At 40.0% G+C, this 27,960-nt stretch overlaps 1 protein-coding gene across 5 annotated transcripts in view; it reads right to left on the reverse strand.

Moving 5' to 3' along the window:
• Nucleotides 1–27,960, reverse strand: part of ola1 (Obg-like ATPase 1) — a 270,802-nt gene that overhangs the window by 81,797 nt on the left and 161,045 nt on the right. For all 5 annotated transcript variants that reach the window (XM_069935753.1, XM_069935751.1, XM_069935755.1 and 2 more), the window contains 3 exons: nucleotides 20,746–20,921; nucleotides 18,663–18,743; nucleotides 18,328–18,425 (listed from right to left, as the gene is read on the reverse strand). In XM_069935753.1, coding sequence (XP_069791854.1) covers nucleotides 18,328–18,425; nucleotides 18,663–18,743; nucleotides 20,746–20,921 — 355 coding nt within the window. The remainder of the gene's footprint in view (nucleotides 1–18,327; nucleotides 18,426–18,662; nucleotides 18,744–20,745; nucleotides 20,922–27,960) is intronic.

Consider the following 27,960-nt stretch of genomic DNA (forward strand, 5'->3'; position numbering starts at 1 on the left):
TGGCCAAAACGCTCCTTATCAAAAGCACTGTATTTTTTCTTTGCTTCACGAAGATGGCGGCTGAAGAATGCTAATGGCTTCAATTGTCTGTTGACATATTGATGAAGTGCACCTCCTACGGCCATTCTGTATGTGTCTGTAGAAAGGGCAATGGCTGCATTTAAAACTGGGTGGCTGGGCATAGTTACATGAATCAGCAAATCTTTAGTCTTCAAGAAGGCATCGTTTTCCTTTTCAGTCCAACGAATGGTCCTGGAATTTTGGGCCAGTAAATTGAAAAGAGGCTTCCATGATATGAGCTGCTCCTGGAAGAAACCGATGGTAAAAATTTGCCATTCCAGAATTTCTGCAGGCTTTTAAGTATTGAGTATTTGGTAATGGCCTCAATTTTGGATGGCAGCGGATTCATGCCTTCCTGAGTAAGCCTATGTACCAAGAAATCAATAATTTCTTGACCAAAAACGCATTTATCTGGATGGATGGTCAGTCCAATGTTATGAAGGCTCTAACGGATTATGTTATATTTTATATTGTAAACAGATATGTTTTAAAGGAGATAAATTGTAGCGTTTTTTTTAGTGTAGGTCACAAACAAACACAAACACTTCACAACACAATGCCAGGGGTTTGCTCAAGCCAGACACCCCAGGCTCTCAGTGCCTTGGTAAAGACAATGGAAACTGCTTTGCTGAAGGACTCCACAAATAGGTGTTAATTGGATATGCTGTGGAGCAAATGGATTATTGTTTTGGAAAGCAACAAATGAACAGAGTACTGGTGCTGCAATCTGCCTAAATGCAGCTTGCTGTTCTAAGAATGTCATGTGGTTTTGGAAGCAGCGAGCAAGGAGACCAGGCGGGGGGTGAGAGAGAGAGAGAGAGAGAGAGAGAGAGAGAGAGAGAGAGAGAGAGAGAGAGAGAGAGAGAGAGAGAGAGACTGGCACCTTGTTTGAAACCCCACTTTGAAGATGTGAGTTCTGAGTTCAGCCTGTTCAAAGTCCTTGTGGTCCATATAAGAGGAGATGGCTGGCTGTATAATGTTTCGCCTGAGATAAAGGAAACAGAAAAGGAACTCTGTGGTGACCTGAAAGAAAGAGATTATCATCTGGAAAAGCCTGATTGGGCAAGTTTCTTCAGCAAGACACTGAAGTAGCTGATCAGAAGGAATCAGTGTCCAACGAGCAAAAAATCTCCCTTTGAAAATCAGCAAGAACCTTCCTGAGTGGTAACCATTTACCTTTCAAGCACCAAAGCCAAGTGAAGATACATAAATTTTAAATTCTGTGCACAGTATAAGAATTGCCTGATACCAGTGAACTTGGAGGAGTGAGAAGTGAGATTGGATTGTGAATCAAAGAATTTATCTGAACTTATGCACACATTACATATACATGCATTTAGAATAGGTTAAGTTAAATTAATAGTAATTAATTAAAGTTTGATCCTGTTTTTATGTTTAAAGATACTTAAAAGTGACTTTTGTTTAAGTAACCATTTGTCTTCGTGAATTTCTATTGCTGCTGGGTTTTGGGGTCCTCTGAGCCCGTCACAAGACAAATAAAAAGTGTATGAAGATGTTCGAAATGTTCTTCCTTAGTCCCACTGGCCACTAAAATGTTGTCCAGGTAAATGAAGACATTGGTCATACCACATTCTAAACCATCCATCACCCGTTGAAATGATTGAGCGGCATTCTTTAATATGAATGGCATTCGTAAAAATTTGAACAACCGAAATAGGGTAATTATTGCTGTTTTTGGAATGTCTTCTGGTACGACCGGTACTTGGTGATAGACATGCAACAAGTCTATTTTGGAGAAGATCTTCGCTTCATGCAAATTAACCAAGAAATCCTGACTATCGGATAACGATCCAGGATGGTGGCGTCGTTAAGCCACTTGTAATCTCCACATGGTCGCTAACCTCCATTGTGTTTCGAGACCATATGTAATGGAGATGCCCAGGGACTGTCGGACCTACAAATTACGCTATTTCCTCAATCATGGCAAACTCTTCCTTAGCTAAACGCAGCTTCTCTGGAGGCAAGCAGCACACTTTAGCTGGATAGGAGGGCCCTTTGGCCAAATGTGGTAAGTAACACTGTGCTTTGCAGGGGAGGAAGAAAAGTGTAGAGTAGTAATCTCACGGAAATCTTCCAACAACTTGGAGAATCCATCTACTGGTTTACTTAATGTTTGGAAGTGCAGAGCAGGGTAATAGGCTTCTGCCAGAGGAATAGTCTGAAAAGTAGTTTCATCTATCAGCCGACGCCCTTTTAAGTCAACGAGGAATGAATGAGCCCGAAGAAAATCTGTACCAAGCTAAAGTCGGGATACTGCTGCTATAATAAATGGCCAAGTGTAGAGATGATTCTCAAACTTGACATTCATGTTCCTGGTGGCAAAGGTCGGAATGTTGGAACTGTTAACTGCTCATAGTTGCAGGTCCAGGGTAGGATGGCGGGTGTCAAAACCAGAGGGTGGAAATACACTAACTTTGAACCCCTGTCCACCAGAAATTTTCATTGGGACAACTGGTCCCATACATACAGTAGGCTTGTATGTTTCTCGCCACCCGCCGCAGCCCTTACTGGCAGTTGGCCTGGGCGATTCCTGCAAATGGGCAGGGTGTAAGACACTTGTGGGTATTTACTCCCCAACACCTGTGGTAATAACACCAAGATGAGGGGTCCACAGGCTGCTTGCTTGTCTTGGGGCGTTGCCTGCTTGTAGGGAGTGATACGCTAAGAGCACTAGAGTGTGACAAGGGGTCAATATCAGAGGGGTTGGTTGTGCAGACTTGTCTTTCCTTGCTGTCCTTTTTAGCTAGCCATAGAATGTCTGCCTCCGCCACTACAGCCCTTGGGCCTTCAAATGAACACTTGGATAACAAGAGCTTATTATCATTTGGCATTCGCACTAAAAAGAGCTGCTTGAATAACATGTTGGGCCTTTCAGCAGCTGCCAGGAACAGCATTTCATCCATTAGTTCTGAAGGGCGCAGTCTTCCAACCTACTGAAATGTAGTAGTTTGGCTGTCCTTTCCCGACGGGACATAATGTATACACATAATTAAATTGCTTTTAAAGCACCATACTTGTTGGTACATGGTGGATCTCATAGGAAGTCGCCAACCCTCTTAGTGATGGCCTGGTCCAGGGCACTGACAAGATGGTAATAACGAGTGGAATCCAATTTGACTTTGCGAAGGTGAAATTGTGCTTCAGCCTGTTGGAACCATAGTTCAGGCTCACCTGTCTATAAAGGTGGTAGGTTCACAGCAACAGCTGCAGAGTCCATGTTTGTCCAAAAATACGTTTTTGGATATGTCAGAGTCACCAATTGTGGCCACTGGAATCACAGTGAATATGACAAAATAGCCACATAAGGCATTTTTAGAGTGAATTCAAACGGATTTACTCTTCATCACCCACACAACATTTTAAAAGCCCAAATCACGCCCTCGAGGTGTGCTGACGTCATCACACACTGATGTCACGTGGCCGGATCGATACCTTCTGGAGGTTGTAGTGCTGCCTTAGTCCTGCTACACGACCACATTGTGTTCAGTTCTGGTCATCTCAATATAGCAAGGATGTGGAAGCTATGGAGAGGGTTCAGAGGAGATTTACCAGGATGTTGCCTAGATTTGGAAACAAGTCTTATGATACAACGTTAGCAGAGCTGGGACTTTTCACTTTGGAGGGTAGAAAGATGAAAGGAGACTTGATAGAGGTCGACAAGATTATGAGAGACAGAGGTAGGGTGGACAGCCAGCACCTGTTTCTAGGGCAAGATCAGCAAACACCAGAGGGCCTATCTACAAAGTGAAGGGAGGGAAGTTTAGGGGAGACATCAGGGGACAGTTGTTCCGGGGATGGTTGGTGGAAGCTGAAAAAAATGGGGACATTTAAGAGACTCTTAAACACATAGATGGAGAAAAAGTGGAGGGTTATGGAGTAGGGAGGGTTTAAGGACCTGAACTGCGTTGTGTACCTGCCCCTCCTCAGATCTATGTATCATCTGGAAAAATAGCCACAAAGCTATCTGATCCATCATCAAAATCATTAACATACAGCTTGAAAAGAAGGACCCCAGCACCGAGCCCTGCAGAGCATATCTGGTTACCAGCAGCCAACCAAAAAAGGCCCCTTTTATCCATACTCTCTCCCTCCTGCTGGTGAGCCAATCCATGCTAGTATCTTTCCCGTAAGACTTTCATCCTGCTTATCAGCCTCATGTGTGGCACCTTGTCAGAAGTCTTTTTCCAGGTAAACCCCATCCATTGACTCCTTTATTTGTCCTTGTTAGTTCCACAAAAAATTTCAATAGATTTGTTCAGCAATATTTCCTCCTCAGGAAACCATACTGTGTGTCTCCAAGTATAATGAAACCTCATCCTTAATCATAAATTCTATCATCTTATGAAACACCGGTCAGATGCAGCAGCCTATAATTTCCTGTCTTTTGCATCCCTCCTTTCTTAAAGAGTGCTGTGACACTTGTAATTTTCTAATCCTCCAGAACCATTCAAGAATCTAACGATTCCCAAAAGATTACAACAATTTCTTCAAAGTTTAGTTTTATCCACCCATACACTCAAATAATGGGATTAAAATTTGTAGTGAAATCCTTCTTATCCCTGTAGTCCTGCGATTCTCTTCTGTTTGCTTACGTTAGAACTGATGATTTGGACTGGACGACATTACTCTGCAATCCAAAGATCTGTTTATCTTTTTCTTCCTCCTTTTCTTTTTATACCTATAAAGATTTTTTTGTTAAATTTGTATATTGTTTCTCCGAGGGGGATGGTTGGGTGGGGGGGGTTTGGGATGGGATGAAAACCATCATGTATGTAATCAATTTGTTCTTTTTGATATCTGTAGTAATTGCATGTATGTAATATTAAATATTTTTGAAAAGTTAGGTTTAATTGTCAGAGTACATAGATGACATTACATATAATCGTGAAATTCTTCAGCTACCTCTTTCAAAACCTGGGGAGTCATTCTTCTGGCCCAGGTGATTTATCCACCTTCAGTCCTTGCAACTTCTCAGCACCTTCTGTTTGGTAATATCAAATGTACAAATTTCTGCCCCTTGACACTCAAACTTCTTCCACACTGCTCGTGTCTTCCACAGTGAACATATGTAAAATATTTAAGTGTATCTCCCATTTATTTGCCCCCATTACTTCTCCCCAGTGTTGTTTTCCAGCAGTCCAATGTCCACCTTCGCCTCTTTTGTTCTTTATGTACAGGAAGAAACTTTTCACATCCTCTTTTATGTTGCTAGCTAGCTTCCCTTTATATTTCATTTTTTCCTCTCGATATTGCTTTTTTAGTTGTATCCTGTTGACTTTTTAAAATCTGCCTAATCCTCTCTTTTGCTTTTATTCTGTCCTTGGCCTCCCTTATCAGCCATAGTTGCCTCATTCTCCCTTTCTGAACATATCTCACACTAGTAAAATAGCATGGCATTTTAAAATTTTTAATTGACCTCTCTCTGTTAGGCTGTAACACTGCATTCTGTGCTTTTTTTTTGCTGTACAATGAATTGTCGACGAGCTGGGCAGCTTACAAAACAAACCATCTCACTGTATTTGGCCTTTTTTACCTCATGCCATAAATGGTTTCCAAATATAATTCAATATTGTTTGCAGACAATCAAAATTAGACTGTCCTTTAATTCTGGAATTAAGAGGAAATTTTACATTAAAAAGGTCAGTGCATTTTGGGATGAATAGGGATGCTCCCTATTCAACAAACTCTAATCGATTCCCAGGAGTGGAAATAATGCATATACCATATATACTCATGTATGTTTTTTGGACCAATTTTTCAGGACAAATTTTGGAGGGGGGGGGGTTGACTTTTACACAGGTCATACCTTGGTACTTACCTGTGTCATTCAAGGCGTCAGGAGCTCGAATGGCCAGGTCCGGGTGGTAAGTCTGCATTTGGCTCGGATGGGCAGGTGGTTGGGGCCTTGGAGAGAGTCTGTAGTCGGAGCGTCAGGAGCTCTGGAGGGCAGGCAGTGAGGAGCTCCAGTGGCAGGAACTTGGGACGTTGGGAGCTCTGGTGGGCAGACGGCCAGGGCATCGAGAGCTCTGATGTGCAGGTGGAGAATCGGGAGCTCAGGTAGTCACAGGAGGCTGAAGAAGAGTTTACAGGACTTCCTGAAGTCAGCAGATTGGACGGTGTTCAAGGACTCTGCTGAGAATCTGAACGAGTACAGCAGGCTGTCACACTCTTTATCAAAACAGCAGTGGATGAGTGTGACCCACCAAATCATTCAGGGTTTTTCCCCAGCCAGAAGCCCTGGATGAACAATGAAATCTGGAACCTGCTGAGAACCAGATCGCAGGCATTTAAGTCCAGTGATCCAGATCAGAACAGCAGGAGTAGGTATGAGCTGCTAAAAGTTATCTCCCGAGCAATGTGGAGATCCTGGATGAAAATGGTAACAAGAAGGGACACGTGTGGCAGGGCCTAAATACCAACAGCTATTCCAAAACAAAATCCAGTAAAGCAAACGGCAAAGCTTCTCTCCCAGAGGAACTTAATGCCATCTATGCCCAATTTGATGACAGTAACAACAAAGAACCACCCCTCCACACCCCCATGTCCCTAATGATCCCATCCAGTCCGTATCTGAGGATGACGTGTGTGCTGCCTTCAGGAGAGTGAATCCAAGGAAAGCATCCGGCCCAGATGGAGTACTTGGCCAAGTATTAAAGATCTGTGCTGACCAATTTACCAAGATATTCACAGATACCTTCAATATCTCACTCCAGTAGAGTGTGGTACCCACCTGTTTCAAACAGGCATCAATCATACCGGTGCCCAAGAAGAGTGTAGTAATCTGTCTTAACAACAATCAGCCAGTAGCACTTACATCAACAGCAGTGACAAAGATCCATTCCAGTTCACCTATCATAGAAACAGGTCTATGGCTGATGCCATCTCACTGGCTCCAAATAAAGCCATGGAATACCTGGACAGCAAAGATACTCTTTCTCAACTACAGTTCAGCATTTACACCATCATCCCCCCCAAAACTGATCAGCAAACTCCAAGATCTGGGAGTTAACACCCCACTGTGTAATTGGATCATGGATTGCCTCACCTCAGGACCACAATCAGTGAAGATTGGTAAGAACTCCTCCACAATCTCTGACGATACCATGGTAGTGGGTTGTATAAAGAAAGGGGATGAATCAGCAAACAGGATGAAGACGGAAAACTTGGCTGAATGGTGCACCAACAACTACCTTGCACTCAATGTCACCAAGACTAAGGAACTAATTGGCTTCAGCTGGCTTTCGAGGTATACAATCCAGTGATCATTGGGGGAATCAGAGGTGGAGAGAGTGAGCACATTTAGGATGTTGGGAGTTACTATCTCGGAGGATCTTTCCGACACACCAATGGCATTGTGAAGAAAGCATGCTAGTGTCTCTACTTTTCTCAGGAGTTTGTGGAAGTTTGGTATGAAAGTGGAAAGGTGGAAAGTGTGCTGACCGGCTGCATCACGGTCTGGTATGGGAACACCAATACCCCTGAAGTCCTTCAAAAGGTAGTGAACACAGACTAGGACATCACAGGCAGAACACTCTCCACTACTGAGTACATCTACAGGGAATGGTGCCACTGAAGGGCAACAGAAATCATCAAGGGTCCTACCCAACACTCACTCTGTTCTCGCTGCTGCCATCAGGAAAGAGGTGCAGTTGCCACAAGACTCACCCCACCAGGTTCAGGAATAGCTGCTACCCCTCCACCATCAGACTCCTCAATGACAGACTTAATCAAAGACTCACTGAAGGACTCTTACATGTGCACTTTATTGGTTTTCTTTTGTTCTCTCTGTATTGCAGTCAGTTATCTGTTTATAATTCTTTTATTTGTTAACATGTTTACGCTATGTACTGTTCATTTTTTTGCACTACTAATTAGTGGTAATTCTGCCATGCCCGCAGGAAAAAAAATCTCAGGGTTGTATGTGATGTCAATAAATCTGAAATTCTGACGATGGGAGGGCAGCCAAGGTGAGGATCTGTGGACAGCTGAGGCAAGAATCCGTGGCGGGGCATTAGGAGCTCACATGGGCAAGTGGCCGAGGCAAGGTTTCACAGTTGAGGCGAAAATAGGGGGAGTGGGGGAGACACTTTTACATGAATAATATAGAAGACATGATTTTTGGGCTAAAAAGGGGGTGGGGGTCAACTAATACACAACATCGACGATTATATGGGTATATACAGTGTCTGTTGAGATAAAATATAGTTTATAAATCGCTAATATATTTGAACAAAAACATGCCCTTCCAAAGTGGCTGTCAATCACTCTTAGTAGCTGTCATAATAGAATTACGAGTCAAGGTTGAAAGGATAACTTTGCTCTTGCAAGGGATATCATCACCACAGCTTTTCCTTCAAATAATACTGGCACATAGTCATTGACTTTAAGGCACCACAATCATTTCCTGAAGAGCATTTTTCTTTCTAGCCTTATTTTAATAATTCAAGATTACTTAAAAGTAGTTAAATGGATGTCTTTCAGAAGCAAAGTAAATATTTTATTTCACAGAGCATTTCTTAAACAGATTATAACAATTTAAACCTTTCAAAAATTATTAGCAAAGTTTTACAAGCCAATAACAGTTTAAAATGAGCAAGAACTTATTTATGGTAGCAAATGTTAAGAAACATCTTAAAGGATAATAGTTATAGAGAGGCAGAGAGGTTTGGACAAAAATTACAGAACAAAAGGCCTTGGAAGATGAAGCTATGATAGTTTATCGCACAATAAAACCTGGTGTGTGAGTTTTTAGTTCTAAACTGTTTTATATTTATGCATTATTCAAAGAGTAACCTAACTTTAATGGACTGTCTGCTTTTTGCTCATAGCTTGAAGAAGGGCTCAGGGCCTAAATGTCAGTTATCTATCTTTGCTTCCTATGGAGGCTGCAAGACTTGCTGAGTTTCTCCAGTATTTTTGTTTTTACTACAATCACAGTGTTTGCAGACTTTTGTGTTCAAGATATTGTCCCTCTTCAACAAAAAGACAGTATCTATTGGTCACTTTTAAAAAGGCCTATGTAACATTCCAAACTGAACAATAATACTAAAAAAAAAGGAAATTTTGACATTAGAATTCAATCTTACATATTGTTTATTGGTAGTTCAAAATTCAAACTGCAATTTTTGACTGTAGCATGGATTGAAAATGTTTATTAAAAAGCAACATGAATCACAGAAAGTTGGATCTTTTAAAAATGAAAAAAGGGACATGATCAAAACTAGGATTCCATCTCAAGGAATTTTGCTTCTCATTTAACATATCACTTTTTAAATGCTATCTGGCTGCCAAGCATCACATGCCATATTTGTTAATTAGCAATCAGCAATTTCTAAGATGCACATCTTTCAAGATTTAAAGGAAAATGAAACAAAGTCATGCAAACATTTCCAATAATGGAAATAGCTAAAAATTAAATTAAACCTCCAAAACTTTCTGAATGTAGTCAAGTAGATGAGTATACTTTAGTTAAATCCACTACATCTTAAGAAATGTTGCACAAAACAAAACTACAAAGTGTAAAATATGCACGAGTTTTATTCAAGATGTTCCTGTCAAATCTATTTCTAATGCATTTGTACAGAAAATATATTATTACTGAACTGTATTTGTTGTACTATTCATTTAGTGGCAACTGTAGATTTCCCATTTGCTGGCCACATGCATGAAATTTCAAGTAAAATAAAATCATCTTCACAAGTGGGGAAAAAAGCAAAAGTATTAGTTCACCCTTAAACTTAGAGAAGGGGACAAGTATGACATGGACTACTGCATTCTTTATATTTTCAATGGAGGTAAGTGTAGGACACATGTACAAATGAATTTCATTCTCACTGTTTGGCACAAAGGTATTGAGATTTCCCTGCACAAGTCAGTCCCAGACTGCATTGGGAAATATGCCTCTGGAATCTTAATTTTGATACAGTATCAAAATTAGATTTCCCAGGCAATTCTTGGAATGGAGAAGATGTCCTTTTTTTTTCTTTACTTTATCTTAATTTATTGCTTTAACTGGCTGGTAAATGTTTTGTGTTTTAAATAACTAGTTTTGATTTTTTTTTTAATTGTCTGCATCGTTTTAAATAGGGTTAGAGTCAAGGCTAATGAGGGCATTCTGGAGTGGAACTTCAACATTATAAGGCCATCTTACTACCCAAGGGCTGAAATATTGGTAACCCTTAACGGATGCTATGTGACCTGCTGAGTTTCTCCAGCACATTTGTGTAATACACTGAAATTCGTGATGAAATTACAAGAAAGGGTTTACATCCATCATGAATACAAGGGAATGCATGCTGCCAACATCGGAGCAATTCCCCAATGAACCAGATCAAAACTACGCTGCTGCACCATATTCTGTTCTGACTGATGGTGAACAACATAATAACCATGTGTTCCAAGAACAAACCATTCCTTAACAATTATTAAATACAAGGAAAAGGGTTCAGCATAATGACCATCTCCTTCAAGAGAAAGTCTAATAATCAACATCTAACAATATCATCTTCCTAAATGTCCTACTATCAACAGCCGAGGGGTCACCATCAACCAGAAACCCAAGTCCCCCAATAAATACCCATCTAACTCCCTAAAGCCTTTGCATCATCTACGAGACCAAGGTCAGGAGAATACAGAATCATAACTGCTTGGCTGGATGACTCCTACTCAAAGAGCATTCCCACAACTGTTCAATTCAAGACAGAACAGTATTTTTGAATGGTTTCCATCCACTGAATTGGGCATTCAATCCCTCCAAGGTTCAAGGTTCCTTTTATTGTCATGTAATAATATGTAAGGCAGACAAAGAGCATTAGCATTTCCCGGTGCAGTACGAGAGAGAAGCACTGATTGTCCATAGATTGCCTCCAGCGCTCTTGCAGCTTCTGAGCCACACAAACTCCTGTTCGATTCATCGGCGACCAGAATTCCAGATCCAAACCTCCAATGTAATCAGGAGGTCTTCAGCATCTGAGGACCTTCAGGAGCCCTTCTTGCTCTTAGCACCCTCACGAAATTCAGCTCCATCACCTGGTTCCCACAGTCCGTGCAGGTCCCCTGACTGCAAGGCACCCACAGCCTGTGTGGGTCTTTTAGCCGCTGAGCCCCTCATTGGTCCACTGCCATGGTGACCAACCTGCAGCCTCATCTCCCATGCTTCTCCTTCTCAACTGGGGGATTGGGGAGGGGGTGGGGGGCTGTTCTTTCTGCATATGGTGCCCTGCACCAGTCCACTGCTCCCCAGAGTCTGCAATCCCTCATGGCTGCTGGCGAGCACAGGCACCACCATCTTGGACACAAGCCACAACGATTGCACAATTTTAATTACAAACATAATTGATCCTTTAACTGGCCGTTTGAAGCCTGTACGAAGCCACCAACATTAGGATTGGGCAGTTGAAATCTTCAGGGCAGTGTGCCCGTTCTCCCAGGTCAACACCAGCAGCAGTACTGCCATTACAACAGTTCTGGCAGTACTCAAAATAAACTAAAGGAACTTATCAAAATTCCTTAAACACCACCCCACTTCAAAAGTTCCAATGAAAATTGGATCCAGATTTTGCTCTCCATTTTCTGAGGGTCTAGCTACTAGTTATATATGTAGCTATTAAATGACCTGTTCTGTCTTTCGCAGGACTGGTTATAGTAGAAGGAATGGTTAGCGTTGCAGATAGCGAATGCCATTACAACGCTATCAACCCAGGTTCAAATTCGGCGCTGTCTCTAAGGAATTTGTATATTCTACCCATAACCTGCGTCAGTTATCTTCAGTTTCCTGCCACCTTCCAAAGCCATTGGCATGTTAATTGGGTCTAATTTGGCAAAAAGCACAGATTTCATGGGCAGGAAAAGCCTTCTACCAGGCTGTCATTATGAAAAAAAGCACAGGTATGCACAGCTTAATGTCCACAATATATTCTATGAAATTTGGTGTTATGTGATGTGGATGTTGTGCAAACACAATATTACTGCATATACTTACAAAGCTATATGGGATACAGAACTTGCTCTAAATTAAATTGTTTAATTTTTTTTCACTTTTAAAATTTTTATGTAAACACTTTAGCCTACATCATACACAATTTAACAAAGAGGATCAGAAACAGCTACATCTCAGTGTTCCACTGGAAGAGTTTCAGGTGGAATAACCTCCACTGATGAACCGTTCACTCTGTAATCCCTAAAGGACCAGGCTGAGGCTCTTCTTGTGAGGTGTCGGCTTCTTCAGGAATATGTCCAGTATTACTTGTCCAGTTTGCTTTTTCTTTTCTTCATATATGCAGCAAACAATGCATGAGCGTTCCTCTCTATCAGTGAAAAGTGTTCGGTGTTTTGGTCCATCTCTTCAGCAAGCTGTTAAGGTCTGCAAAGAACTTAACTAACCCCTTAACAGTGAACCTCTTCTTCATCTGTTCATCTTCTCCTTCTGCAATTTCCTTTTCCCTTGCCTCTTCTTCAGCTTTTCACTCTTCCTCTAGTTCCAGCAACTCTTCATTTGTTAGTTCCTCAGGAACCACTTCTACGAGTTATTAAGTGTTGTCATCATCTATGTCTAGGTTTAGGTTGTCATTTATCATGTCGACAAAAGCTCTATTAATCCTTGCAATATCATTATCTTTTTCAAATCCCTTAAAGTCATGCACATAAGGCTTCAGTATTTTTTTCCCATATGCCATTCATGCACTCTTTGGTTACAGCATCCAGGCCCAAGCAAGGTTCTTTATGGAGTGGAAAATGTTGTCCTCCTTCCAGAACTGCATCAGTGTCTTGCCAGTGTCATCAGTTGCAACAACAGCCTGAACAAAGGTCCTCCTCAGGTACTAGGCCTTGAATGCTGCAATAACCCCTTGGTCCATTGGCTGGATTAAAGAGGTGATGTTTAGTGGGAAGATCACTTTGATGTGGGGTTAGAGGTCACTAATGAAAGGGGGATGTCCTTGAGCACATAGCAAAATCTTGAAAGGTATGTCTTCATCCAAACAGTACTTTTCTATTTCACTGGCGTAGCAATCAAGAAGGGCATCATGAAACAGCATTTATGTCAGAGGACTTTTTATTGCTCCTGTAATAAGCCAGTATGGTGTTCTTAAAAGCCCTATGTCAAATAAAAAAATGGTTTTAACTTGTCACCAGCAACATTGCCTCTTAACAACACTGCTACAGCCTTAAAGCCAGGCAGTGACTTGGCCTTCTTATGGATGAAGGACCATTCACTTCCAAAATAAGGAGGTTTCGACCATATTAAAAATTTGCTGGGGCAAATAACCTCCCTCTACAATTAGCTTATCCAAGGTTTCAACAAATTCTTCTGCTGCTTTCGCATTAGCACTCACAGACTCACATCTCGCTTTCACATTATGCAGCGAAAAATATTGTTTGAAGCACCTGAACCACTCAGAGCTAGCACTAAATTTGATATCGTAGTCTGGTCCAGCTGTCTTTTTAAGTATCTGGTACAAGTTTCGTGCCTTAACAGTGATCATCAACGTGCTGAGAGGGACTCACTTTTCCATGACATTAGCAATTTCTCCATATCTGATATCAGTCCCTCTCGCATTTTCGTTAGCCTTGTAGCTTTCAGTGGAGCCGACCCTCTAACAGCTTGGAGAATTTTTCTTTGATTTTTGCGGATCGTCGTGATCGTCTCGTGCTATGCGCCTAAATCACGAGCAATCACATTCACTGTTTTTCCCACATTTGTGTTTCACTTCCAAATCAATACTTCTCCTTTACCTCTTGCTGCAGCTATCACTAGTTTTGCTGTATTTGGGAGTCATGTAGATAGAAAGTACAGTATCTACATACAAAAGACATAAGATGCACATGTTGCACGCGGGAAGTTGTTGTCTATATCCGATTACGTCCCATTCTCCGATCGGAATTTCTGAACTCTATTATAACCTATGGGACCACGAAAGACGGATGAATATACAGCCAAATGTTGCCCGAATGGATGTTAAGCAGCATTTACTTGTAACATGCAGAAAGAAAACATGTAAACCTGCTCCTATCAAACAATAGTACCCACTAATAAGAAACTTAGAAAATGTTAATTTCCAAGTCTAGACATACTTCTCAATGAAGGAAGATAAATGATGACAAAACTTGACATTTCTAATATACCAGAAGAGCTTTAGCCAACACCAAGGCGTCAAACCTAGTAGCAAACTCAAGAGTCCAAAACTGGAGAAATTTCTGCTCTCCAATGTTTTCATAGACAAACAGCAGTAGGCCTCTCATTGCAAAATGCTCCAGAATAAACAAAGGTAGGGATCCTTGTCAACGACATCCCAAGCAAGGAGACTTTGATAAAGGGCAACTAGCTCCAGTCCCTGGCTTCTCACCACAGAAAGAAAATCGAGAAAGTCATCAGGGAAGGGAAGCCTCCACATTGCAACAGAAACAGATAGATGGAGCATAATCAAATAAACCATCAAGCATCACTTGCTTTGCCTTTGACAATCTGCAATCCCATGGAGGGATTCTCATCCACTTCAGCTCCTATAGGGCTAGAGTGGAAGTGATCCTCAAAGTTGATTTGATGTATGGATTTTTTTGGGTCCTGGGACAAATCTGAGCATTACTCTTCATTCATGGTGCAATTTATAGTGAGGCATTGCAAGTCTTGGATGAAAGTTCTACCTACCTCCAGTTTCAAACTTTGATCCTCTTATTTTTCTTTCTATTCTACTTCTGAAAATAAGGTCATTTATTGTCTCAAGAATGAATTGAATCTTTGTTCACAGTGCTCATAAGTGAAGGTTGGAAGTGTTGACAGACCACTTCAAAAACTTTCATGAATTTTGCGTACTAAGATGAGGAATGCATGTTTTAAGGAATTACATGGTATTTTTTTAAATCTTTTTTTGTAACTGAGAAAGATGAAGTATAATCGGGATGTAAAGCTCCTGAAAACTTCCCCATAACAAGATATTCAATTTAAATAGGTCACACAAGTCTGTGTGTTATTTCAGAGATTATGCTTAATTACAAGTAACTCATGGAGGACAGCACGGTTGGCATAGCAGTTAGCTCAACACCTTTACAGCCCCAGCGATTGGGACCAGGGTTTGAATCCTGCGCTGTCTGTAAGGAGTTGTACTTTCTCCTCATGTCTGTGTGGGTTTTCCTCAGGGTTCCGGTTTCCTCCCACCGTTTGAAACGTATGGGGTGGGGGTGGGGGGAGGCAGCATGGATTCATGGGCCAAAATGGCCTGTTACCATGCTGTATGTCTAAAATTTTTTTTTAAATAAAAATTAATTTAAATTTTATTTGTAACCCTACAGGACATAGCTCTTCAAGTATGCATCCAAGTTCTCTCTGTATGTCATGAAATCTGTGTCTCCGGTAAAAGATTCTAAACTTTTTTGTTGTGAATACAGTAATGTATAAATCAAATGTCCCAGAACTTCTAAACCATTAATTTTCTGTTTTACATCAAAGGAGCCCCATTGCACACTGGTGAAATAGCTACGGTTTACATAACTTTATTAGACTCTGTTGTAGAATTTTTTTAAAAAACTCTTATGTGAAATAATCTACACAGACTCGTGTTTAAAAAAATACCATCAGATATAATGCAGCACAACTTTTCATAAACTAACAAATGACTTTTTTGTTGTTTCCCTTTGAGGTCCTCATGCCCACCTATTAGCACATTTTCAGTGGAGACTAAAAGTCTTGACCACAGCTGTTGCTTTACGATTCTGCATAGGATACCATAACTATAAAAAAATTTCTCCCTCCAATAACTCCAACCTTTAATGAAAGCAATACTTGCACAGAAGCAAGAGACGTCTAATTCAAAGAATTTTTTTTTGCCATTTTATAGAAAACATTATGCCAAGTAACAGTGAAAACAAGGCAACTAAATAAAAGTTAATACCTTTTCTGAGGCGCCAATTCTAATCACATTAAAAAGATACATTATATTTACAAATAAACAACCTATTTTAGGTAGCACAAAATTAATTTTCCAACACTACTCATAATTACATTCCAACTCCAATTATCCAAAATCAGATTCTCCAAAATTTTGAAAATATTTTGGATAAATGAGAATATCCGAAATAAATCAGAACTCCTTACTTATCCAATTTTTTGTTTCCAGAGCCGAACTAACTGGGGACGTCAGGCTCCCAGCTGAGCAGGTCGGTGATCAGCAGTGGCCAGCATTTTTATTTTTGTGAAAATAAAACATTATTTTAATACTTAAAAAACCTTCCCTTCCCTTGCTGTTGCTGCTGGGCTGTTTTTTTAAAAATGACTAATTCTCCAAAAAAACGTTTTATCCAAAATAGGCCTGGTCCTGACCATTTCGGATAATCGGAGTTGTACTGTATTCACATATCTTGTGCACTTAATCTTACATCCCTCCCCTAATAATACAATTATTTTCAAATGTTCTTTCAAAGAGTTGATGTGTTCCAAGAACCAAAGTCAAGGTGCATCAGTTAAGGTATCAATTAAGAATTACCTAGTACAAATGGCATCTGCACTAACCTTTCACATTTGCAAACTAAGATCCTGCACTGTAAGTACTGCCTTGCGATAATACACTGAAACCCCGTTAGAACATGATTCGTTAATCTGTGGAATCGCTTGTAGCGCGGGTGTCTGTGGACCCCAAACTTTATAAATGAAAATGCTTGACCTGCTGATGTTCACCAGCTTTGTGTTTTCACTTCAACCACGATATCTGCAGTTTTGCTACATGACTGGGTATGAATTGTTCCTGAACTGAGGAGGCAGTAAAGATGGTAACCACTTTGGTAGGTCTCCAGCCACATATATGCATCTGTTCCGTGGCCCAGCTGTAACGCGGTGTGAAATCGTGGACCCAATACCGCGTTCTAACGAGGTTTTACTGAATGACATTTCCTTAAATACTCAAACTTACATTAAGGAATTTAAAGTTTATTTTTTAGACCCAAGTACAAAATCTGTTCACAGAAAAAAAATTCTGACAATCTGTATAGAGAAGAAACATGGCAACCTCCCCAATTTTGGTAGATGCCATCCCTATCATGCGATATTTCCACTCAAAAATGTATGAAAAATACTTCTTTAATCATTCTTTTATAGGCAAGGGCATGCAAGGGTAGTCAATAATGTGCAAGAGAGAAAACAAGAACAACAGGCACCAATCTATTCAGGAAAAAAAATGGTATTGTGGCAAATTTACTTTTGGAACATCACTCCTTTGCAAGGAGTTTGATCGTCTCAGAAAGATATTACAATGTGCCACACATTTTAAATTCTAGATATTGAACAATGAAAAATGAACCTTCCAAATCAAAGTTGTTTTTGTGATAAATAAAAAGTCAGTTCCTCCAGCAAAAACAATATATCAACTTCCAATCAAAAGTACAATCGTTTCATAGCATAATCGTAGGCAAATGTTTCCTGAAAGTTTGCTTATTATCAGTGTCTATTAATAACTAAACAATTACAGCCAGCCACCTTCATTTTTAACCAGCTCTGTACAAATGTGAAATACTTTTAGTTTCACAAATCATTTATCAGATAAGAGACAGATTCAAGTCCAGATAGCAATAATTAGCCCACAAAAGGGGCAATAAAAACAAAAGTAATATATTAGGCAGAGCTAGGTAAAGATTTTTGCCTGCTGAAACTAAATATGGAAATGCAATTAAATATTAATCCATGAAAATTATTCATTCATCAAATATTGCTTCAATTTTAAAGTGACTTCAGCATTATTCTTTTTGAATAGGCATAATTTCCTCATTGATTTCGCTGACAACAGATGCAAAATAATTTACAATGGTTATCATACCCGTTGTATTCCATAATCTCAACTTGAACCATTACTTTTATTTATTTCAAGGAAATTACTTTTATTCACTTCAAGTGTTCAATTAAGAAATATTCTTTAACCCTCCATATTTCTACTTTTCATTGCCTTTCATCATAGATAATTTCTATTCTAAATGTTGGGTAATTATGCATTGGGAGCAGTTTTATTCTAAAATATTTGCAAGTTTCTTCAATGAAAAAAACCAAGTTCGTGCACCATGGTTATCCCATATGTCACTATAATAAGCTGCAGTGATATACATTTATCAAACTAGCGTTAAAAAATTTTTTTGAGATACGTGATAAAAAAAATGTATTTAAGACTTATTCTAAGGAACTTTTTTTAGTATTCGCTGTTACAGATAAGAGCACAGATCAACCACATTCCTGTTTAAAGTGCAATTTCCTCTTTCTAGCAGAAAACTTACCATTTATTCTTTCTTCTAATGTAGTCTTTCTCAGATAAGTTAACCAAATAAATCATTGGTTTTGAAGTCAATAGCAAATGTTTATTCAATACATCAATCTGTTAAAAAGAAAAAATAAATATAATGCAAAGAATGCAGAGCCTGATCTAAATTAGAAGGCAGCACTACTTTTCCCATTTAGCAGCTTTAGTCCACCACTTGTGAGATATTTAAAATAACAAAGTGAATCAGTTAATTATACAACAACCCTTCTTACAACTTAATTACAAGATTTCTGTACAATGAAGTGGCATCTAACATAGTTTATAGATAATACGTTGCTCATCAAATCCTACCTCCTTGTCATTCCAATCGGGATAGAAGCGCACATGCTTCTTTTCCTCCATAACCCAGTTCTTCACTTTGCACATTATATCCTTGAAAAGATCAAGTATAAACAAATGTGTTACAATTCGTAAACCTATGGTGATTCAACAATAAGAATTGGGTTATTATTTTCCAGTTGTCAAAATAATATTTTCCCCCAAACAAAAGCTTCATGGGATGGAGAGGAAAAAGTACTTGTTAACATTATACCTTCTGCTGAAACATGCAATCTCTTCTATTAGACTGACTGCAAGAAAGCCGATAATGGAAACCAGGGTTAAAATAAATAAATGACTGAAAGGCAAGAAAAATAGAGGGAGAAAGATGCTAAATAAAACATTCATATTTATCCAACTTCACAGAAGCAGGTAAAAACCATCAAAAGCTTCTATATTTGCTTTTTGCCAATATCTCCTAACTTCCAGAAAATGAAGGTGGGAAAAATCTCTTCAATTGCACAATAGCAACAGAATCATTCTGGTGATCTCCAACCAGCTGCACTCAGTTTCATAACATCTTTCTCAACAGGAAATTTAAAGGTCTTCTAGTTATCAAACCAATGAGCATTCACAAAGTGCAACTGCAGGAAGAGACAACTTGCTTTGTTTCTGGATTTTCCTTGAAGAAAAATTAATCATCTGTGAAATGGAAACGGCAAACAGCAAGTGACACAAACTGAACTCTTGAAGCCTTTCCTTATCCATTTCACTGCTCTGAATTGAGAACTGCATGTGGCACGATTCCCTTTACATGCAGGTGTTAATAAAAGACAGGCAGGTTGAAAAGGTCAAACTCTACTCCAGTATAAAAATGTATATTACTTTTTGATAAATACTTGTGATAGAAATATTTTAGTAAAAATATTAAAGACAGAATGCAGACTATTTTTCCATATTAATATTTTTTTAAATCTAATTTGTTGTAGAAAATTGATATCTGCCAAACATGCTCTACCCTAAAATTTTATTTCACCTTTGTAGAAAAGATTTCCGAACACTACTGGAATAGTATTCAAACCAGAATGAGAAAAGGCCAGTTGCAATTTATTTTGAACATCCGCAAGATGCGCAGTCATTTAAAACAGCAAGAATCTACAAATATTCTAGAATATAAATTTATGCCCATTTTATCTCAAGAAATAAGATTTTACAATTGGTCACTATTACAAACACTATTCAGTGAAAACAACAGTGAAATGTCTGCAAAGTCGATTTTCTATTCCTTTGGAACCTCAACAACCATATTTTTGATTTCTAGTTTTTTTTTAAATTTAATGATCTGACACTAAGAACTTACACGTACATTATAATACAAAAATGCTCAACATCATGCTCACTAACTATTCTTTAAAGCATAAAAAGGCATCCAGGAGATTTCACTTGGCATCTTTGCATACAACCTTTGACAAGTGATGCAGACCATTTTTATTCATTGCCTAAAATTGTCAGCAATTATGTGCGTCACTGGCCACCTGCAAATTCTGAATGCCTGCTCCAGCCATCACTGCAAAAACCAATGTCAGGAGGATTAATCTGAGAAAACACTGAGTCCCCTAATGGTTTCAGCAGGTGAAATGGCCCAGCTGGTTAATACAACAAAGAGTCAGAATAGCTCCATCAAGATAAATGACAGAGAAAATAATGAAAAGGCCAAAACTTTAACTTGTAGAACATAAATGATGTTCTGCACAAGTATAAAAAAAACACAAGTTGGAATTATTTTCCCTAGCTGTCACATCAAGCAGCAGGCTTAAAGATCCGTATAGTGTTCTGAACATGTAAAAAGGCCTGTCCAAATACTTTCATTAGCCTGGCGTTCTGACCCGAGGTTACTCGCTGAATGAATAACTTAGTGCTAATGATGTCTACAACTCCTGGCCTCAGACTTTTATAATTTATATATAGAAATATCATGTTAAACTCAATCCTACAATGCAACTGTCAGAGAATGACCAAGGATAACAAGTAGAAAGTAGACCAACATTGCATTTCAATTATTTCATACACAGCTGGGGGGCGCGACTGGGGGAGAAGGGGCTGATATTTTACTTACATATTCTGGCTTTAGCTTTTTGTCACCTCCTCTCACTGCCACTTTCTCTAGTTTGTCAATAATGGGCATAATTAGCTCTTCATCCTTTAGTCTCAGTTCTTCGTGAATGATTTCAATATCCCGAACAGGATCCACACTCCCTTCAATGTGTACAATTTCATCGTCCTCAAAAGCTCCTGAAAGATACATTTTTAACAAAATTTTAAAAACAGGTTTGTTAATAGGAGTTATAGATGTACCTTCTTGCCATACATTGATACAAATATAATAACAAACTGAAGATAGCAACAGTGCATTTATGAAGTGCACCTCTGCATTCAATATTCCATTTAATTCTGAACCCCACCATTCTTGTTTCTAGAAGAAATTAAGTGCAAATTGTAAGATAGTTGAATTCATCTGCCATAGCTCTTCTCAGAATCAAATCTATTTTATCATTCGAGCTCCAGTGGTGATTAGATAATGAACCATTCAGACACACAATTTACACAGCAGCTAATTTCATCGCCCTGATTCCAGGGTATAGATTTTAGGGAGCCGTGAAAAGAGCAAATGACGGCGCATTTGTCATTTGTGAATGACAACTATTCACACAGTTTGAAGAAATGGTTCTGGCCCTTATTAGGTACACATGTCATTATCACATATTTAAAGTACAGATAGGGCCATAATTTTAAATTGCCAACTGGAAATAAAAGTGTAAAACAACCAGATATTACTGGAGTATGTGTACTGACTCATGCCCTTCCATGTCATTTTTATTCAGCTTATGCAAGCAAACTGCTTAAATACGATTCTAAAGAATGACATCTATAAATTACCACAGCCAAAGGAAACCATAAAAAATGATGCAACTATAAAAACAACAAAATATCAGTTTAATATAGATTGCAATTGCTGGACAGTTATTCTGAAAAGAATAGATTGCAGTGAACATAAAGGCCAAGCTTACATCTCAAATACAATGATTCATTACTTCAAAAGGTTATTATGTATTTATGGATTTTTCCAAGTCAGCTGCAATAGATAAGAATGAAAGGACACAGTTCAGAGAAAATTTACAACACACACAGCCATTCGGCCTACAATGAGTGTGTTGGCTGAAAAGGAGCCACCCAGCCTAATCTCACCTTCCAACACTTGATCCACAGTCTGCAAGTCCTTCACATTAAATACATATTCAAATCCTACTTAATCATGAAATATTCTGCTTCTTCCAACTTTTCAGGCATTTAATTCCAGAGCAAAAAACTGCTGGAAGAAATACAAGTTTGAGTAGAATCTGCAGGGATGGGGGTGGGGGGAGTGGGGGTTGTGTGCAAGAACTTTCAGCATTTTCAATCAAAACCTTGCATTCAGGAATCAATCCATGGATAATTTATTTCCTGAAATGAAGATAGAAATCTAGAAAAGGGTCTTAGAAATGGTCAAAGTGAATTTGAGAGCAAGGTGGAAAACTGGCAGGTTCCTACCAAGTTCTCAATGAGACAGAGAAAGAGTTGGGGAATGGTTCCAATGGTTTGGAACAAGGGCTGTTCTATACAACCAACAAAAGAATCTACCAAAGCTAGGACCTATGAGAGTTTTCATGACTACACCCGTGATTTTTTGAAAGTGAAAGGAGTTAAATGGGAAGTTGTTTCACCTTAGATCAGGTTCTGCCTGGTTGATGGAGGGGAATAGGTTGCATCTTTATTGCAGAATTAAGCTGAGGACTTTTAGGCATTCCTGTGGGGGTATGGATGAGTATAATGATTGATGTCCATGATGAAGATGAGGCAATGGAGTTTAGGAAACTGGAAGTTGTCAAAATAATGGAAGGTTTGCACAATATCTCAGAGGTAGGTGGGCAGAGAATGGATAGGGGAGAGAGAATGAGGAGAATGAGGAGACAAGTTCAGTGGGGCAAGATCAGGCAAAAACAGTGGGCCTAATAGGAGAGTCTTGCTTATGGATCTTGGACAAGAGATAGAGGTAGTAAGTGCAGGATTAAGGCACTGTGAAGGAGAGATCTCCTGTTGCGAAGAGATCTGAGATGGTCTGGGAGACGGTGGCCTTGTCTTCAATGATTCGGTGATAGTTCAGGGGTAACAATGAGGAAGAATCCGAAAGCAAGGTCAAAGTCAGTCTGCCAAACAACAGGGGCACCAGCCTTGTCTGTGGCTTTCAGGATCAGGTTAGGATTTATTCATTTGAATGGAGTTTTACACGTTTGGACAAGATGAGGTTGGAGTGAGTGAGGAGAGTATCTCAGACAACTGAAAATGAAAAGGTCAGGAGGGTGAAAGGCCTGAAGAGGGTGTCCGAGGAAGTTGGAGATGCCAGTGAGGTGGGGGAGGGGAAGGGACAGCTTGGGGGTTGACTTCTTCCCAAAGAAGTGTGTACGAAGGTTGAGTTAATGGAAGAGGAGCTCAGCATCTCAATGGGTCTAAATCTCACTGAGGAGTAGCTAAACATCTGCTGAGTACTGACTGTTTAGCATCAGAGAGGGGGGTAGGGAAGAGGGTGAAGACCCACCAGGGTTTGGAGCTGGGGCAAGGCATGGAGTCCAGTCAAAGGGAAGGTAATGGGAGGGGAGGGCAATTGGAGAAGAGGTTTGTGTGTGAGGTGCTGGGTGGAGTGGGGAAACAGGGAAAAGAAGGAAAGAGTAAAGTGTAATTATAGTGACAACAGTAGCAGTGGAAGGAGGAGAATGACCTGGTGGGGCAATGGGAGCATAAAGTCAGATGAGAGAACAAGGAAGTCCAGACAGAGCTTGGAGTCAGGGAGAACAGCTAGGAGATTCCTGCGGAGCTTCAGAAGCCTGAAGACAAATTAATTCCAGACTCCAGCTACCCTCCAGTTGAATAAAACATGACCTCCAATTCCATCAGTTATTTTGAATCGAAACCCACAATTTTTATCCTTCTGTCAGGATTGTATTCAGTTTATTACATCTTCCCTTTTCAACAAATGCACAAGATTAGTAGCCTTCCAATCCTCCAACATAATTCCTGCAGGCAGGGAAAATTTAAAAAGTGTAGACAAAACTTCAGCAATTTTGATTCTTGTTGCTGTTCTGACACATTTCATAAGCCTGGCAATTTTGCTACTTCAAAGATGCCAATCCCTTCATATTTTATTGTTATGTAATGAAACAGAAATGTAATATTACACAAAATTGCCTTTAGTCTGCCATATGGCAAAGATTTACCATGAGTATTGCCCGGCCCCTTATAGACAGAGGAAGAGAAGCAAAAGAGAGTCCCCTGGAGTCACTGAGTGTCCGTGGATTTGCCTGAGGCGCTCTTGTAGCCTTTGTAGACTCCAATTCAGTTCAAACCATCTGTAGCCCAAGCCCAAATCCAAACCTCTGACACAATGAGGAAACCTTCGGCGCCCATAACCCTTCAGGAGTCCCTCTTACTCTCAGCATCCTTTTGAATACCAGCCCCAACACCTGGCTCCCACAAGGAAACCTCCACCAGCCCGCAGCCTGCCGTGAGAACATCAACCTCGTCGCCAGCAGCTCGCAGCCTGTTTGAGTTCCTAGCCTGCATGTTGTCTACAGTTCACTGTCTGTGTATGCTATTCAGCTGCCAAGATCCTTGCTGGTCTGCCACTGTGGGCACCATCCTTTGGGTCCTCTCCACTGCGTCTCCTTCTCAATGCGGGTTGTTCTCCATGTAAATGGCGTTCTGCCTCAGTGTGCTTCTCCCCCAGAGTCTGCAATGCATCGAGGCTGCTGCCAAACACAGGCACCGCCATCTTTGGCTCAGACACTGTGGTCACAGGATTTTAAATAAAACAACCTCTGCTCCATTAACAAGACATTTAAAGCCTGAACAGAGCCACCAGCAGTAGAACTGTACAGTAGGACTGGGAGGTATGGCCCCACAGGAGAGCACAATGTTTCTGCTTCCCGCTCTCACCAGGTCTGCACCAGCACCAATACTGCCATCATTATAGCTCCAGGCAGCGCCGCCTTTTGTTCCCCCCATCCAATAGATTATACTCATCTTCAACTGCACCACTACCATCAATCCGACAACTGAAAAGTATTTATTAAAAAGCGTCCATACTCTCCACCTCCACATTTAAATCAACTTTTTAGTCCCTAAACAAGCCTCACCCTTTTTCTACTTCCCTTAACCATAGAATCAGAGCACTACAGCACAAAAACAGGCCCTTCAACCCTTCTCATTTGAGCCAAACTATTATTCTGCCGAGTCCTACTGGCCTGTACCCAGACCATATCCTTCCATACCCCTCCCATCCATGTACCTGCCAAATTTTGCTTAAAATGTCAAAATTGAGAGGGGGGGGGGTGGTCTTGGCATACTTAAAGAAATTAAAAGTGGATATAACCTTTTTGCAGGAAATATATCTTACCAAATTGGAACATGATAAATTAAGATGAGGATGGGTAGGACAAATAATATTCCCTTCCTTTGGTACAAAGGCAAGAGGGGTGGCAATTCTAATTAATAACAATACACTAGTCTTAACAGAAGATCAAGCAGGAAGGTAGGTAATGGTATATTGTAAAATTTATGAAGAAGCATGGGCATTTATGAATATTTATGTTCAAAATTTATGACGATGAAGCTTTTATGAAGGATATCATCTTAAAAATAGCAGAGGGAAGACAAAATATATTGGTTGGAGATTTTAATTTGTGCTTGGCCCCAATACCAGATAAATTGACAAGATAAACAACAAAAACCACAATTTCAAATATGAAAAGTCTAAATCTTATCAATATATGGAGGCAGTTAAATCCCACAGGGGGAGACTACTCTTTTTACTCAATGGTTCATGACTCACATACAAGGAATTACTTATTTTTAATTTCTGCCAGTTAAAAAGGACAGTGGTAAAATCAGAATACCTAGCGAGGCTTCTATCAGATCATTCTCCATTAATATTAACTATAGCAACAATGGAAAGCAAGAGAATACATGCAGATGGTGTCTCAATACTACATTGTTTAAAGAACTTTTATTCATATCTATCTTTGACATTTTTATATAAACAAAATAGTGCCTGGACCAGAGACAATGAATAGACTGAGCTTATTCTTTGGGAATGTAGGAAGCTGTAGAGGGTGGGCTTGATGAAATTTGGGAAATGATGAGGAACAAAGATAGGATGGATAGTCAGAATCTTTTTTTTCCACAACGAAGGAGTCTGGGTACAAGATTAAGGCCTAAATGGAAACACCGAAAGTAATCCAAAGGGATAAGATTTTCAGAGGATGGTAAATATCTGGAACAAATCAACGAGAGCTTGTGAAGGCAGATAAAAGATTTTTGGACTGGAATATTGATCAGAAAGGTGCAGAGGGATTCAGGACTAATACGAACAAATGAGATTAGCTTAGAGAGACATTATGGAAAAGGTGGGGCGTCGGGGCTCATTTCTGTGCTATACATTTCTATGCTTCTCTGACATCTAATTGAATTACCATCACTATCAGAAAATACAGGTACTGTGTTCTCTTGCAGTTTCATTCCTTACAACTTAATCCAAGATTCTAACTGCCCTCCTCCCCCATTCAATTTCCTCAAAGACATAAAGTTCTGATTTATTGTCAGAGTACATATGTGACATCACAAAACAGAGATTCTTTTTCCCACAAGCCAGGCAGAATTTCTATTGGAAGTGCAAAGAAGTATTCAAGCAGAAATACATACAACAAAATGGAGAAATGTAAACAAACTGACTGTAGAGTACAGAAAATAAATATTCAATAATAAATAATGTCGGTCCTGAAATGAGTCTGCTTGTTGTTTAGGGATCTGATAGTGGAGGGGTAGCAACTGTTCCTAAACGAGTCTTGTGGCACCTATACCTCTTTCCTGTTGGCAGCAGGGAGAACAAAGCATGTCCTGGCTGATGTGGATCCTTGATGTTTGCTGCTGCTCTCTGACAGCAATGTTCTATGTAGATTTTCTCAATGTTGGGAAGAGTTTTGCCTATGATGTACTGGCCTGTGTCCAACTAGCATTTGCATGGCTTTCTGCTCAGAAGCATTGGTCCCCCATACCATGCAGTGATGCAACCAGTCAGCACACTTTCCACAACACATTCAATCTTTGTAAAATTTAGACAGGCCCTTTCAGCCCACAAGCCCATGCTGCCCAATTACACCCAAATTACCTACAATCCCCAGTACATTTCGAAAGGTCCCTGGGTAAAACCCACGCAGACATGGGGAGAATGTATACATTCCTCACAGACAGTGTGGGATTTGAATCCAAGTGCTGATCGCTGGTGCTGTAATAGTGTGTTACACTGACTACCTCGCTCATTGTGCTGCCCATCCAATGAATATTAGCATGGTTTTTAATGTCATATCAAACCTCTGCAAACTCCTAGGAATGTAGAGGTGCTGAATTCCTCCTTCATGATGACAGGAAAGGACCTCCAAGATAGTGACTCAAACCACCTCTGGTCCCCCAATGATTACTGGGTCATACACTTTTGATTTTTTCTTCCTAAAGTCCACAATCAGCTCTTGGTTTTGGTGATGTTGAGTGAGAGATTGTTAGTGCACCATTCAGCCAAGTTATCAATCTTCCTCCTGAATTTTGATTTATTGCCTCTTTATATACAACCCACTACCATGGTATCATCAACAAATTTGGAGATAGTGTTGTCGTACTGAGCCACACAGTTATGAGTGTAAAGCAAATAATGCAGGAAGCTAAGAACACAGCCATGTGGTGCCATGGTAATGATGGCAATTGAGGAAGAGATGTTGTTACTAGTCCTCACTCATTATGATCTGGAGGTGAGGAAATTCAATATCCAATTACAGTGGGGTATTGAGGCCCAGTTCTTGGATCATACCTCAGAGGCTTGTGGGTGTCCTTGTGGGGACTCCACACGCCTCTCGGTAACTGGATCCTGGAAAGAGCACAGTCTGTCCCAGTTGGTTGCAAAATGTCGAGCACCATTACGCTGGACACCTCTGCACCTCAGGGCTGTGTGCTCAGCCCACTCTTGTTCATGGTACTGACCAATGACTAACAGTAGATCCAGCTCCAAAAGAATCATCAAGTTTGAAGATGTCATTACAGTAGATGGTCTCATTGGCAACAACGATAAGTTGCACTGCAGAGAAGAGATGGACAACCTTGGGAAATGGTGCGAAAATAACAACCTGAGTCTCAATGTAGACAAGACAAAGGAGATTATTGTGGACTTCAGGAAACTATCCTCTGTTACACA

This window comes from Narcine bancroftii, chromosome 4, assembly GCF_036971445.1.
Source record: "Narcine bancroftii isolate sNarBan1 chromosome 4, sNarBan1.hap1, whole genome shotgun sequence".
Classification (NCBI taxonomy): domain Eukaryota; kingdom Metazoa; phylum Chordata; class Chondrichthyes; order Torpediniformes; family Narcinidae; genus Narcine; species Narcine bancroftii.